The 12,947-nt window shown below is 38.9% G+C and overlaps 1 protein-coding gene across 3 annotated transcripts in view; it reads left to right on the forward strand.

Annotated features, from left to right (window-relative positions):
• Positions 1 to 12,947, forward strand: part of LOC107704624 (RNA-binding protein 10-like) — a 27,965-nt gene that overhangs the window by 11,211 nt on the left and 3,807 nt on the right. For all 3 annotated transcript variants that reach the window (XM_016507599.1, XM_016507601.1, XM_016507600.1), the window contains exons 7-19: positions 1,401 to 1,487; positions 2,303 to 2,363; positions 2,461 to 2,619; positions 3,897 to 4,057; positions 4,173 to 4,270; positions 4,437 to 4,524; positions 6,270 to 6,462; positions 6,543 to 6,619; positions 6,754 to 6,841; positions 7,070 to 7,161; positions 10,165 to 10,341; positions 10,497 to 10,670; positions 10,753 to 10,815. In XM_016507599.1, coding sequence (XP_016363085.1) covers positions 1,401 to 1,487; positions 2,303 to 2,363; positions 2,461 to 2,619; positions 3,897 to 4,057; positions 4,173 to 4,270; positions 4,437 to 4,524; positions 6,270 to 6,462; positions 6,543 to 6,619; positions 6,754 to 6,841; positions 7,070 to 7,161; positions 10,165 to 10,341; positions 10,497 to 10,670; positions 10,753 to 10,815 — 1,518 coding nt within the window. The remainder of the gene's footprint in view (positions 1 to 1,400; positions 1,488 to 2,302; positions 2,364 to 2,460; positions 2,620 to 3,896; positions 4,058 to 4,172; positions 4,271 to 4,436; positions 4,525 to 6,269; positions 6,463 to 6,542; positions 6,620 to 6,753; positions 6,842 to 7,069; positions 7,162 to 10,164; positions 10,342 to 10,496; positions 10,671 to 10,752; positions 10,816 to 12,947) is intronic.

The following is a 12,947-nucleotide window of genomic DNA, read 5'->3' on the forward strand; positions in this document are numbered from 1 at the left end:
AGCCTATCGGGATTTCTTGATCAATTTTGCGATTTCGATTTTAATCACGATTGTGACACACACAGACATGCTTTACAGTCATAAATGCATTCAGTGTGAATTTGAAACATATTTCCAAAAGAAACCCAATTAGAGCTTCATCAAAAAGCTGTAACATGTCTCTAGAATAGACATAAGGCAAAATAATCACTAAGTAAAGGTGTAACGAAATGTCTCTAGAATAGACATATGGCAGAAAAAAATAATAAAATCGCGTGTCCAGGGATTTCTTTTGCCATGCATTGGTCATAGAGCTCTTTGTGGCATTGCCTCAGATGTTGAACTAGATTTGTTGCGCCAAGTTCACACGTACTCCGTCTGATTACTAAATGTCCGTGTCAATCCATGTGAATTGTCCATGTGAGAATAATTTTAGCCCTATTTGGAACGACATGGGGGTAAGTGATTAATGACAACATTTTCATTTTGGGGTGGAGTAACCCTTTAATTGACTCACCCGCAGGCCATCCAAGATGTAGGGGACTTTTCTGTTCATTAGAAAAGAAAAGAAGATTTTTAGCTGAAACCGTGGTCCTTTGTGATGAAGTCACTTTGAGAGTGAAGAAAACCTATACAGGCAACACAAAATTAATCCCTGTGGTACCTGACGATATATTGAAGTCTTATGAAGCGAAACAATCGGTCTGTACAAAAAACTGATCATTATTTACAACATTATATTATATGCCTCAGGCAAACTGTGCAGAGTGATGTTTGGTTCACGAACAAATCGTTCTTCTGAACTCGTTCTTTTTAGTGATTTCAGCTAAAATCTTCTTTTCTGTTCTACTGAAGAAAAAAGTCACCTACATCTTAGATGGACAGAGGGTGAGTACATTAACAGCAGTTTTCCATTTTTGGTTGAATTATCCGTTTAATGCCAGTTTGAAGTACAGCTCTAATGAGGGGATTTGTTAGTGTTTATTTTTAAGCATTGAGATCCTGAAGGATTTATTTCTGGCTCAGGTTCAATAATACACTCAGGTCTTTATTCTCCATGTCCTGTCATCGCTGTATGAGTTTGCATTTGTGAAACGTCTGTCTGGATGTTTTATTTGTGGCTTAATGTGGGTTTCAGGGTGGGCAGGAGTGAGCTTGACATGTTTGTGTTCCCCTGAATGGGGGAGGTTGAGGCTTCTGGCCGGAGAGGGTGTCTGCACACACTCTCTCACACGCAGGCTGGCGCGTCTTTCTGAGTCCTCTCGAGCTGATGGTGATATCTGTCTTCCTCTCTCTCTTTTATCCAGTCTTCTCCTCTCTTGTGTGAGATGAGGTCTCAAGTGTGCCAATTCCACCCTGAAAATGATATTTACCCTCTTTTATTCTTTTGTCCCCTCTCTTCCTCTGTGTCTCACTTTCAGAGAGTGCTCACTATATTGGGACAGCGAGTATCTATGCACTACAGTGACCCAAAGCCCCGTGCTAATGAAGACTGGCTCTGCAATAAGGTAACTTTCATAACGGTCTTTATTTCAGTTTAATTAGTTGTTGAATAAGTGTGCCTTTAAAAGGTTAGTTCATTTAAAAATGAAAATTCTGTCATCATTTACCGCCATGTTGTTCCAAACCCATAAGACTTTTGTTCATCTTTGAAATACAAATTAAGATATTTTTATTGAAACCTGAGACTTTTGTCCCTAAACTTTCCAAAAGTTCATAAAGACATTATAAAATATGAATTGAGCAGTTTAATCCAAGTCTTTTGAAGAGACACTTTCAGATTGCATTTGATGATTGAACAAATTTGATTTAGGCTTTTATTCACATATAAACATTAATCAATGCATATTCATAGAGCTCAGCTGTTTATTGTATTTACAAAATTAAATATTACAGTTATATTGATGTCATAATAATAGACCAAGTGAAAAAAACATTCAAGTAATGGTGCAGTTTTTGATGCATCGATCAGCGTTTACATGTGAAAACCAAAGTGATTGTCTCTTCAAAAGACTTGGATTAAACTGCTCGATTCATATGGATTACTTTTACGATGTCTTTATAAACTTTTTGAAGCATCAAAGTTTTGATGGAATTGAGTTTAAATGGAAGGACAAGAAAATATCTACAGCTTTATTAATCTTTATTGAATCTTTATTCAAATATCTTGAATTTTGTTTAAAAGATAAAAAAAAATTATTAGTTAGGAGTGACATAAGGGTGAATAAATGATGACAGAATTTTCATTTTGTGTGAACTTTCCCTTTTAGTAAACAAAATGTTCTCTCTTGTTTTTTTCCCAAAAATCTGTTTTGATTCACAGTGTGGAGTGCAGAACTTCAAACGAAGAGAAAAGTGTTTCAAATGTACAGTTCCCAAATCAGGTGTGAATTCAAAGGAATTTGTTGCAGTTATTTGTGACGGCATGGTAAAAACATGAATATAAATGTAAATCCTTGTGCATATGGCTCTTTATTTCAGAGGCTGAGTTGAAACTGCCTCTGGTGCCAAAGAGTTTACCTCTGGGGCAGTTAAAGGACTCCGCTCAGGGTTTACTGCCCCTTCCTGCCATATACCAGACAGCAGCTCCACTTCTCAGCTTAAGTTCCTCATCTCAGGCTGCGGAGATTGCCAATGACAGTAAGTCATACACGCATCTAAAGGCATAGTTCACCCAAAAATTCTAATTTGCTGCTAATTTACTTTTCCTCTGGCCATCCAAGATGTAGATGACTTTTTTTTCTTCAGTAGAACAGTAAAGAAGGATTTTTTTTTCATGATGGTGTATCAGGCAACGCAAAATTAGTACCTGCGGCTCCTGACTATTAGGGCTGGACGATATGCCCAAAATTTATATCACGATATATTTCTTAATTTCAGTCGATACGATATGATTCCGATATCGATATGAACACTATTTATCTGAAATAGAAATCTTTTGTAACATTATAAATGCTAGTTTTAGTAATTAAAGTTTATTAGATGTAACAGATCACCTCCAGAGCGCAGGCCAAAGAAAGACTTTGGCTAATTTAACCTTTAGTGATGCAAACGTCTAGCGACACCAAATTAAAGCATGCTGAGATTGATTAGATGGTAAAAGTATACAAATACACACCAAAATTAAGCAGTCATGCCTTTACTATATATTGAGGTCTTATGAAGTGAAATGATCGGTCTGTGCAAGAACATTATTTACAGCATTATTACCTGTAATCCAGAGCCTCAGGCAAACGGTCCGGAGTGATGTTCGGTTTGTGAATGAATCATTCTTTTGAGCCTTTTCTTTTTGGTGAACTATTTGTGTCAGTTTACCCAATCGGACTGAAACTTCTGAAACCTTTTGTGGCTTGAGCAGCACAGATCTACAAGTTACTCAATCAAAACTCACTTTCAGACGCCTAACAGTCACTCCGACTCGAAATGAGCCAAAATACCAGAGCATATGATCCTATGATGCTGGTTTTTGCATTAGACATGCAAAACATTTGCATGACACATCATTATTGGGTGCTTTGGGTATATGTGCCATCATTGCGTGATTATGTAAATGAACTGGTGAATCAGTTTTTTTTAACCAGTTCATTGAACCGAAAGAACCAGTTCACAGAAAAAGACTCGTATTTCCCTGTTGCCTGAGGCTCTGGCTTACAGTTGTAAATAATGTTCAGTTTCTTGCACAGATCGCTTTTATAGACCTCAATATATCATCAGATTAATTTAGTGTTGACTCATATGCATTTTTTGACTCTCAAAGTGACGGTAGCCATTGACTTTCATTTTATGAATCACAAAGGACCACAGTTTCCAGTAAAAATCTTCTTTTACTGTTCTACTGAAGAGAAAAAGTCCCCTACATCTTGGATGGACTTTCGTTCTGGCGTAAGACACTTCATTCACATCTATTCTCTCTTCAGCTCTGATACTGAGGAATCTGGGACCCCATACGACGCTGGAGGCCATTTTGTCAGCTCTGGCCCCGTTTGCTACTCTCTCACCTTCAAATGTACGGCTCATCAAAGACAAACAGACACAGCTCAACCGAGGGTTTGCTTTCCTGCAGCTCACTACTATTGTGGTAAGACAACGACAGTACTTGTAAATGGCATCTGCTTCTTCTGTTAGGGCTGTATCGCGGCTACAAAACATGTGTAAGACTAACACAAACAGGTATTACATTGTGTGTGTTTCAGGAGGCTTCACAGCTGCTTCAGATCCTCCATTCCCTGCAGCCTTCTCTCTCTATCGATGGAAAGCTCATCTCTGTGGAGTTTGCCAAGGGCTCCAAACGGTACGAGTTCATGCTGTTCTTATACTGATCCTGCAGCGTTACGCTGACCTCATAGTTGTGTAATAGGAAAAGGAGAATGCTGCTAAGCCACACATGTGAGCGAATGTTTACAGAACTGTAATAATGCTTTACATTGAGTTTTATGAGTTCTCTCTCTGTCTCTCAGTGATGTTTTTCTGACAGATGGCAATCGGGTGAGTGTGGCGACAGTAGCGAGTACAGCTATAGCTGCAGCTCAGTGGGCCGTCACTCAGGTACCCACAGCACAGGCAAACTAGGCTTGATTAACAACATAAAGACTCATATGTAGGAAATAATTAACTGTAAGCTGTTGAATGAACATGCACACAAGGTGTAAATGCAGCTGCGTTGCAAAGCAGAGTGAATCAATGTCAGTTATTCTGCTTATGCCACAGTTAGCACATGTGCGTTTGTCTATCTCACGAAAAATGGCAGGTTTTTAGACTATCGCTGTTACTAGTTACAAACGTACAAACCAACCGGGAAAAAATCTGTAATATGTAACTAATGTTATACTGAAACCATTTGACTTATTTAATCTCAACCAATCAGAAAAACGGACTGTTTGTTAAATATTTCCACAATACTACCCATTTCAAGTAGTGATTCACTGAAATTATTTTTTTTTACAGAAGCACAGAAATTAAAGTTTTCATTTAGCCAAAATCTGAAAATGAAAATAAATTGTATTTAATAATCAATTCATTCATTTAATAATCAACTGAGTTGTATATAATCATTTAAATTGCACATAAGGCAGTTTTTATATCAACTTTTTAAGTCGCTGGGGTATATTTGTAGCAATAGCCAACAATACATTGTATGGGTCAAAATTATTGATTTTTCTTTTATGCCAAAAATCATTAGGATATTAAGTAAAGATCATGTTCCATGAAGATATTTTGTAAATTTCCTACTGCAAATATATTAAAACTTAAGTTTTGATTAGTAATATGCATTGCTAAGAACTTCATTTGGACAACTTTAAAGATGATTTTCTGCACCCTCAGATTTTCAAATAGTTGTATCTTGGCCAAATATTGTCCTATCCTAACAAACCATACATCAATGGAAAGCTTATTTTTTCAGCTTTCAGATGATGTATAAATCTCAATTTCGAAAAATTGACACTTATGACTGGTTTTGTGGACCAGGGTCACAATTGTTTCTACACAAATTCATTGTTGAAATATAAACATTTTAAAGGTGGCTGTAATTAAAACTTGTCATGACAGATTTATTCAACATACATTAAACAGTGAAGACAACAGGTAAAGTAAAAAATATAGTGAAAATATAAAATACTGCTTTCTAGAGTTAATTGTCTACGTGACTGTTGAGTTTATGAGCATTGAATGGCTTTTCTGAGGTTGATGTAATGATGTTATGTGACATTGGTTACAAGATGTTTCATTGACGTCTTTCTCGGTTGATGATACATTGAGCGATTACATAAAACACATTAGAGACATTTACTGTTTGAATTACATTCGAAAATTGACAAAGCTTATTTTGCTTATTATTAGCTTATTATTTCATCAACTGAAATCAGCATAGATTATAATATCACTGTTCATCAAAATGAATGTCTTGTCAGCTCAGACCTAGTGTCCACACTGCTGACATGTTTACCTGTTTTAGTTTATCCAAGTTGTGTGCATGAAATAGACACTTAATGCAACATCAGAGAAGCACTAATTAAACATCAGCATTCTGGTCAATGATTTTGGCCCTCATAAACAGTTCAGGCAAAACCACAAAATCAGTTTTGGCCAAATATTTTTGGTTGCCGAAATTTCGGTGCGTTACTACACTACTTTCAACATTACATATATTGATAAAAAAAATATCTGTCTGTTTTTAGATAGATTTATTTATTTTTTTTATAGCAAATGAACCTCTAACAGATTTCAGCTTCAGACTTTTGCCGAACATATTGTCTAACACAATGTTGAGATGTTATTGGTTATTGTTCCAGACAGCCCAGTTCTCTGCAGCGGCTCAGAGTGGTGATATCAGTGTGCACCAGCAGGGGGCAGCAGCAGCTTTGTTTGGGCAGGAGGCCTTGCAGGTTGTCAGTGCAGAGGCACAAGCCTTTAAAGAGCCAGTGCCTGCTGTACTGACTAGCCACACAACATTAGGTGCTCCTGGCGGAGGAAGAGTCTCTACAGGTATAATCACAGCTCACTTACATCTGCTGTCAGTCACGAGTCTTGTATTGGAGTAAGTGTGAGTGTGTATTTGATCACAGGAGAAGCAGGTGCTACCTCCATATTGGCATCCCAGACTCAGCTTGTCGCCACGACAAGCTTCAAACAGGCCAGTCAGGTAGAGTTCTGTTTTTCCTGCTCATTCATAAGGTGATTTACTGTGTTGCTGTTAAAGTTCCGTGAATAATTTTTTGCTTTTCTGAAGCACTAATTGTCTTTCTTTACACTGTCTATGCGTGTGTCTGTTCAAAGGCCCCGGTGGAAATCATCGGGAAACCTCAGCCTGCTACCCTGAACCAGCCTGCTACACCTGGAACCGCTCTGGAGTGCCAGCAGTACCGTAAGCACACGATGCTCAAAGCATGAAAATCATGATATTTCATGACCAATTAATGCAGAAAGCCAATTCCAATGGGTTCCCACTCTTTTTCTTGACACTGATTTTATAGTTATTTTAGCTGACCTAATGATTTCCTGTGCATGTTCAGTTTCATATGAATGAGGTGCAATTCCTCCATATTTTTTCCCATATGAATTGAGGTGCAGTTGTATTTCCTCTTTCCTGCAGCGGATCCTGACGTCTCCACGTACCAGTACGATGAGAGCTCTGGCTATTACTATGACTCTCTTACAGGCCTCTACTACGACCCAAATTCACAGGTAATCAAGTCATCACGCCACCAGAAGAGTTAATGCAGGGTTACTCGAATCTGGTTCTGGAAGGCCACTGTCCTTCAGAGTTCACCTCCAACCCTTACACAAGAGTTGAATACACCTGAACCAGAGATTGTCTTATTATTGGGAGATGCAAGAGTCTGTGCTACTTATCACTGGAAAAAGCGTAACAGCTGACTTGGATCACGTGAGGCACCTCAGCCAATCAGCAAATCTTGAAGCCATAGAATATTTTTCTGTATTTGCCCATTTTAAAATGTGTTCATGTGAGAAGTGCAGTGCAATGCCAACTGAGGCGGAAAACATTTGCTGCCAAGAAATAGAACAGATAATAATGCTGTCGTGAAATGCATTCATGTATATAACTTAGGTAAAATTATATTTGTGTAAGACTTGATATGATAGCATACAATTCTAAATGAATGAAGCACATTGATGCATGTGCTCTTGCTCTTGCTCTGGTTGATGTGTGCCCATTCAAGAAATCCCGCCCTTTATGAAGTCATACAAGGCCATTTTTGAAAAAACTTTCCAAAACTTATATGAACCCTGAAGGAGTGTATTTGGCACAGAAATACTCCTTCGTACGCATGAAGCTTTCATGAAGCGTCAGAAAGCATGAAAAAGCATTAGACCTCCCCCTTAAAAGGTGTTATATCATCATCATACGCAGCAAGTAATTACATTTCAACTTTATATCTTGAAACTTGTAAGTCATAGAAAGAACATAATTTTATTTTCATTAAACAACATACAGTATAATACAATTTTAAATTATTCATGTCCTTTATTCATTAAAATGCATTATATCCAGTGGCTGAAGTGGGCCGGTACGCACTGGTACGCAGTACCGGCACTTTTATATTTTAGCCTTTAGAGTACCTGCACTTTTTTGTGCATACCGGCACTTCTGACATGTTGCCAGTACTCAGAGTAAAAGCATCAGGGTCTGGGTGATTATATGATCCCATATATGATTAGAAAGGACACTATATAAATCACACTACCCAGCCGGGATCACCTCTCATCTCGACCAATCACGTGAATGAATGCAAGCGGAATGTGTGAGGCGCGAGAGCTTGTCAGGGGAGGCGCGCAGAGTAGTAGAATTATAATTAATTATTATTTACAAATTTGAATAAGTACTTTATAACGAAAATAATATCTTAAAATGAAAAGAAGCAGGCTTTTGCGATCACATCATTTTAAACCGGTAAACTCCTGGAAAGTCCAAGGATCCAGTAAACGAATTCAAACCGTAAGTTCAAAACAGCCTAATGCAGAGAAAACACGGCCGATTTCATCAGCGATTGTGGATAGAATAGTGACTTACGTCCAGATGTCAGTAAAATTATTCTTTTCAGCGTGTATTTGGCTTAAATCAAGAGTGTTTTATAATGAATGCTGAATATGCGGTGGTCAGAGATTTAGCGATTCTGAATGGATCTGTATAGTAGTAAAGGCAGGCGATTTAGTGGTCTTTGGCGTCTCCCTGTGGTCCTGTTTGGTATCGCAGCTTGACTTGTGCTAATTTGTATTGAAAACTTTTATCTAATTACTGATTGATTGCTTGTGGCAGTATAAATACATTGTGAATTATTAAGAAGTGCTTATTTATTTAATATAAATAAATAAATAAGAGGGGTTTGGGGGTGAGTACCGGCACTTCTTTTGGCGCTTTTCCACTGCGTGGTACGACTCGGCTCGGCACGGCTCAGTACGGCATGGTTCGGCTCGGCATGGTTTGCGTTTCCACTGCAGTTCAGTACCGCTTTAGAGTGGGCGGGATTATTCACATCCTTCGCTGGCTGTGCTGATTTAAATCTAGCGGTTCTTTTGTGTTTGTGTGACGCAGGTAGTGACGATTCTCTCCGGCCAATCCGTGATCAGCAGAGTTTACACGTCACGTTTTGGTAACGGTACGGTTCACTTGGAACCCCAACCGAGGTGGTACTAAAAAAGTACCAGGTACCAGGTACTGTACCCAGTGGAAAACCCCCCAAAAGTGAACCGTACCGAGCCGTACCATGCCGTACCATGCAGTGGAAAAGCGCCATTTGGTTCCACTTCAAACACTGGTTATATCAACATAGGGCACATGGCAGTCAGTCATTACAATTCAAGTCAAATTTCAGGTAAAACCTGAAAACCAGAGAAAGAAAACATTGATATGTTAGACACAATATTACACAACATCTATTATTAAATAGTAATGCGACACATATTTGCTGGTAATAATGCCGTAAATGAGTCCTACCTGTGGTGACATTCCCTACTCTGCCTTCTCTTAAAAATAATGTAGATTTGTGAAATGATAAGCTATTTGCTCGAAGCATGTTTTTGCTTTTTGTTTTGTTTTTATTGTTACCTTATTTTATGGTGTTTGATTTTCATTTATTTTGGATTTTCGGATATGGCTTAATCTTATGGCTATTTGTTCACAAAAGCTGTTTATTCAGCGTAGTGAAGCCTCTCCTCCATTGACACCCATTCAAAAAAACGGCCTCTGGTTTCCTTCCCTCCACACCTCCAAAGCCACAGCATTAGCATTAGCATTAGCCGTTATGCTTTTTTTGGCTCGCAGGCTTGCCATCTAATGACTTTGCCTGAATCAGTCAAGGTCTTCGGGATTAGCAGAAACTTCCAGGCAGGTGAGTTGGAGCTGAATTCTGCTGGACATTGACCCTTCAGGAGCAGGATTCAACTCCAGGTTCCTCAAATCCAGCTCTGAAGGACCACTGTGCTGAGGAGTTTTGTAACTCTGAAGACCTTAAATAGCTTGCTCAGGAGTCTTTGATTGGTTTTGACGTATTTGCCTGGAAGTTTCTGGTAATCCTGAAGACCTTGAATAGCTGGTTAAGGTGTGTTTAATTGGGGTTGGAGCTAAAGCCTGCCAGACAGTGACTTAATGAGCAGCTAATTACAGCTTCTTATACAAGCATACTGATACTGATAATGTCGCTGTTTGTTTTTGTGATGTTCTTCTAGTACTACTTTAATCCCCATACACAGCAGTACATGTACTGGGATGGGGAAAGACACACGTATGTTCCTGCCTCGTCACAGTCGTCCGATGACGCCACAGGAGCGACCTCTGACCCTACAGGTGCTCCCAACAGCAGCAAGGACAAGAAGGACAAGCCCAAGAATAAGACCGCACAGCAGGTACACCCTCAGACTGCGGCAGAAATCAGAAAGACTCGCTGCTTGTGAATTATTTTGCACGTTCAGGTGTACTGATGTGTCTCGGAGGGTGAGGTTTTGAAGGGACGTCATTTAAATTGAGTATCTCTTCCTGCTGTACCTGTACGTTTCTTCAGATTGCCAAAGACATGGAGCGGTGGGCCAAAAGTCTGAATAGGCAGAAGGAGAATGGGCGAGGATCCTCCTCTTCCTCGCTGAGCACAAACGCTCGACTGATGGTACAGGGGAGACCCGATGACAGGCGGGAATCTGCCAGTGCTGATGCAGGCTACGCTGTCCTGGAGATGAAGGTTGGGTTTTTACACGTCTGACTGATGCCCTACTCTTAAAATGCCACCTTTTTCATTGGTCTGATGGGTTTTTTTTTCACAGGGTGCCTTGCTGGAGAGACCCCAGATTCTGATGGAACAGATCAAACATCCAGAAGAAAGAGAAGTGTGTTTTGCTTTTACTTGTGTTTTCCTTCTTTTCACTTTTGTTTTGTTTTGTTTTCATTGTTATGTTATGGTGTTTGGTTTTTGTTTTATTTTGTTTCATATTTTTGTTGTTTTGATATGCTGCATTATGGTTTTTATTTTTTAAATTTTGATTTTGATTAGCCAGTAAATGCAAAAGTTTATTGGTGGAATGCAAACGTATGAACATTTTTAACATGCAAAGCAAATAACATAGAGCAACGTCAGGTACTGATGGAACAGATCAAACATCCAAGAGAAAAACAAGTTTTTGTTTTTTGTTTTGGTTTTATTATTACCCAATGACATGGTTTTTGGTTTTACAGTGAGTATAGAAAAGAATCAGCCCCCTTTAAAGTAATCACATTTTGTTGCTTTACAGCCTGAAATGAAGACAGACACAGTTTTTGTTTTATCAAGCTGTATTTATTCAGTGCATCTTATAACATCCAAGTGAAAGATATAATACCAACATGTCAGGAAAAAATAAAATAATAAAATAAACAGAATCACCGAGTTAGAAAAAGGATCACCCCCTCCTAAAAATGACTTGTAAACTCAATCAGGTGTAGCTCATCATCTTCTCAATGGCACACAGAGCCATCTGACTTTCGACTGTGATCAGATGTGCTCATTTTGATCAGCTCAGCATGAAAAGAGCTTTCCTGCAGCATTTCAGTCCTTGGTAGTGCAACTGAAGCAAACAATCAGCTATGGGTGGCAAGGCACTGTCAGAAGATCTCTGGGATAAAGTTGTGGACAGGCACAAGTCAGGAGGTGTAGACAAAAACATTTCAAAGGCTTTATCAATGGCTAGAAGCACAGTGAAGTCTGTTTTTAAGAAGTGGAAGGTATTTGGTACAACACAGACCGTCTCTGGATCAGGATGTCGCTCCAAACTGGATGAAAGAGCCGGAGGAAACTGCTCAGAGAGGCGACCAAGAGCTACAGCAACTCTGAAGCAGCTGCAGGAATTTATGACAAAGAGTGGTCATTATGTGCATGTGACAACAATATCACAGATTCTCCACAAATGTGGCTCGTATGGGAGGGTTGAAGAAAAAGCCACTCCTCAAGAAAGACCACATGCAGTCACGACTGAGCTTTGCCAAAACGCACCTTGAAGATTCTGAGGCAGATGAGACTGATGAAAAAAATTAATTATTTGGCCTCAACACCAAACGATATGTCTGGCGCAAATCAAATACAGCTCAGCATCCAAATAACAGCATTCCTCCAGTAAAGCATGGAGCTGGTGATGTCCTGTTATGAGGTTTTTCTCTGCAGTAGGGACTGGAGCACTGGTCAATGGGAAGAAGGTTTACCTTCCAACATGACAAAGACCCAAAGCAAACAGCGGTTGAAGGAGAAAAGGATGAATGTTCTTGCATGGCCTAGTCAGAGTCCAGACTTAAACCCCACTGAAAATCTGCGGAATGACTTGAAGACTGCAGTCCACAAACACTCACCATCACATTTAACTGAACTTGAGCAGTTCTGTTCAAAGAAGAGCGGGCAAATATTGCAAAGTCTAGATGCTCAAAGTTAGTAGAGACCAAGACATGTCCCTACAGACTAAAGGCTGTAATTAATCTTATTAAAATTAGTCTTCATTTCAGGCTGCAAAGCAACAAAATGTGATTATTTTAAAGCTGGGTGATTATTTTCTATACCCGCTGTAATTTAATATAATTTTGTATTTTGTTTCATCTTACTTTATATTCTGTTTTGTTTTTTACATTATGGCTTTGTTTTTTATATTTTAAGTTTTTAACATTATATACAAAGCAATAAATATAAGCAGAGCAACAATAATGGCAAAATAAATAAAGAATCAATAAAACAAAGACCAAAAAAGTGTTTAAAGGGGTCATATGACGTTGCTAAAAAGAACATTATGTTGTGTATTTGGTGTAATGAAATGTGTTTATGCAGTTTAAGGTTAAAAAAACACATTTTCCATATAATGTACATTGTTTCTCCTCTATGCCACGCCTTCTGAAACACGTCGATTTTTACAAAGCTCATCGGTCTGAAAAGCGAGGTGTGCTCTGATTGGTCAGCTATCCAGTGCGTTGTGATTGGCCGAATACCTCAAGCGTGTGACGGAAA

Source organism: Sinocyclocheilus anshuiensis, unplaced genomic scaffold (genome assembly GCF_001515605.1).
Source record: "Sinocyclocheilus anshuiensis isolate Anshui unplaced genomic scaffold, SAMN03320099.WGS_v1.1 scaffold2232, whole genome shotgun sequence".
Taxonomy (NCBI): domain Eukaryota; kingdom Metazoa; phylum Chordata; class Actinopteri; order Cypriniformes; family Cyprinidae; genus Sinocyclocheilus; species Sinocyclocheilus anshuiensis.